Raw genomic sequence first — 1,335 nt, forward strand, 5'->3', positions numbered from 1 at the left:
TATATATATATGTATATATATATACGATTTTCTTTTTAAGCATTCTATCTTCTCTCTAGTTATCAAGACATTTTTATGGAAATATTACACAGAAAGAACAATTTTATTAAAGTATCTAAAAATTTAAATATATATAACATACAGATCTCTAAAAATAAGTTTGTTGGACCATTAAAATAATTAGGTATATATTTATATTATTGTATAATTAGATATAATCGGAAAAAAATCAAACGTGATGAGCAGTGCTGCAAAAAGTTTTGACATTCTAGCAATGAAATAGTTTCAGTTTGTGAACGTCCTACTCTCTAAATTTCCTGGAGTAAAATTTTACTCCAAAAGAGTAAATCTATGTATTACCACATTAATGAAAAAGAGTGAAAATATTTGCACTCTTGTGCAATTTTCTTTTTTTATTGAGATTTACTGTAAAAAAAAGTGAGATTTTTTTACTTTCACTCCAAAAGAGTGACAATTTGCTACTCTTGTTTAAATATTTCCAACATTTTTTTCTTTTGGAGATTTCACTCCAAGAAATTTAAAGAGTACGTAATTATTTTGATAGTCCAACACAATTATTTTCAGATTTTTATTCAATTAAATTTTTAGATACTTCAGCAAAATTTATCTTTTTCATATAATCTAATACTATCTTTTATGTATTTAAATATGATTTTATTAACCGGCGTGTTGCGCTCGTATATTACATAAAATGTGCGATATGAAACCGAAATGTTCTCATAAACGGTTTGCTTCATACTGGCGTACATTTTTTTTTCCAGGTCAAGTTGATCTCTGGACCCAAAGCACCACCGGCTGCGCCTGTACCTTCAATGCATCCAGCAACGATTGCGCGTGTTGCGTACCATCGGGTGGCTGCAGCTGCGGCGCAGCTTCGCCCGATAGATGCGCTCAATGCGGACTGGAACAGCATTGCGCAAATAGTAAGTATTACTAAGTTAATCATTTACACAACAAGATTAAGTTTCTTGAAATTGTAATGTTTGCTGTAACATTTCACTACAAGTGAAGATTTCTTTGTATAACTATATTTGATGCAGACATTAATTAAAAACATTGCAGCTAAAACGGCGCATTGTACATTTTAAGAGATACATTTCAAACGCGCTTTAATCTGCATGCATGTAAAGCATGGCGCATAAATGCAAAACTTATTAATCTCGTAAGCAGTAAACGGAAATTCTTTCTCACTGTCGCTTTTGCCGCTTTTTCTACTCGCTGATGATCAACTAACTGACGTATTTGCTCTCTCGGTCCTCTACGAGGAAATATAATTACGTCGTGTCAAAAAGACATAGATGATCTCTTTGAGTC

General features: G+C 31.9%; 1 protein-coding gene across 4 annotated transcripts in view; it reads left to right on the plus strand.

Annotated features, from left to right (window-relative positions):
* Positions 1-1,335, plus strand: part of LOC108748894 — a 144,404-nt gene that overhangs the window by 112,850 nt on the left and 30,219 nt on the right. For all 4 annotated transcript variants that reach the window (XM_018487304.1, XM_018487306.1, XM_018487305.1 and 1 more), the window contains one exon: positions 783-944. In XM_018487304.1, coding sequence (XP_018342806.1) covers positions 783-944 — 162 coding nt within the window. The remainder of the gene's footprint in view (positions 1-782; positions 945-1,335) is intronic.

This window comes from Trachymyrmex septentrionalis, unplaced genomic scaffold (genome assembly GCF_001594115.1).
Source record: "Trachymyrmex septentrionalis isolate Tsep2-gDNA-1 unplaced genomic scaffold, Tsep1.0 scaffold25, whole genome shotgun sequence".
Taxonomy (NCBI): Eukaryota; Metazoa; Arthropoda; class Insecta; order Hymenoptera; family Formicidae; genus Trachymyrmex; species Trachymyrmex septentrionalis.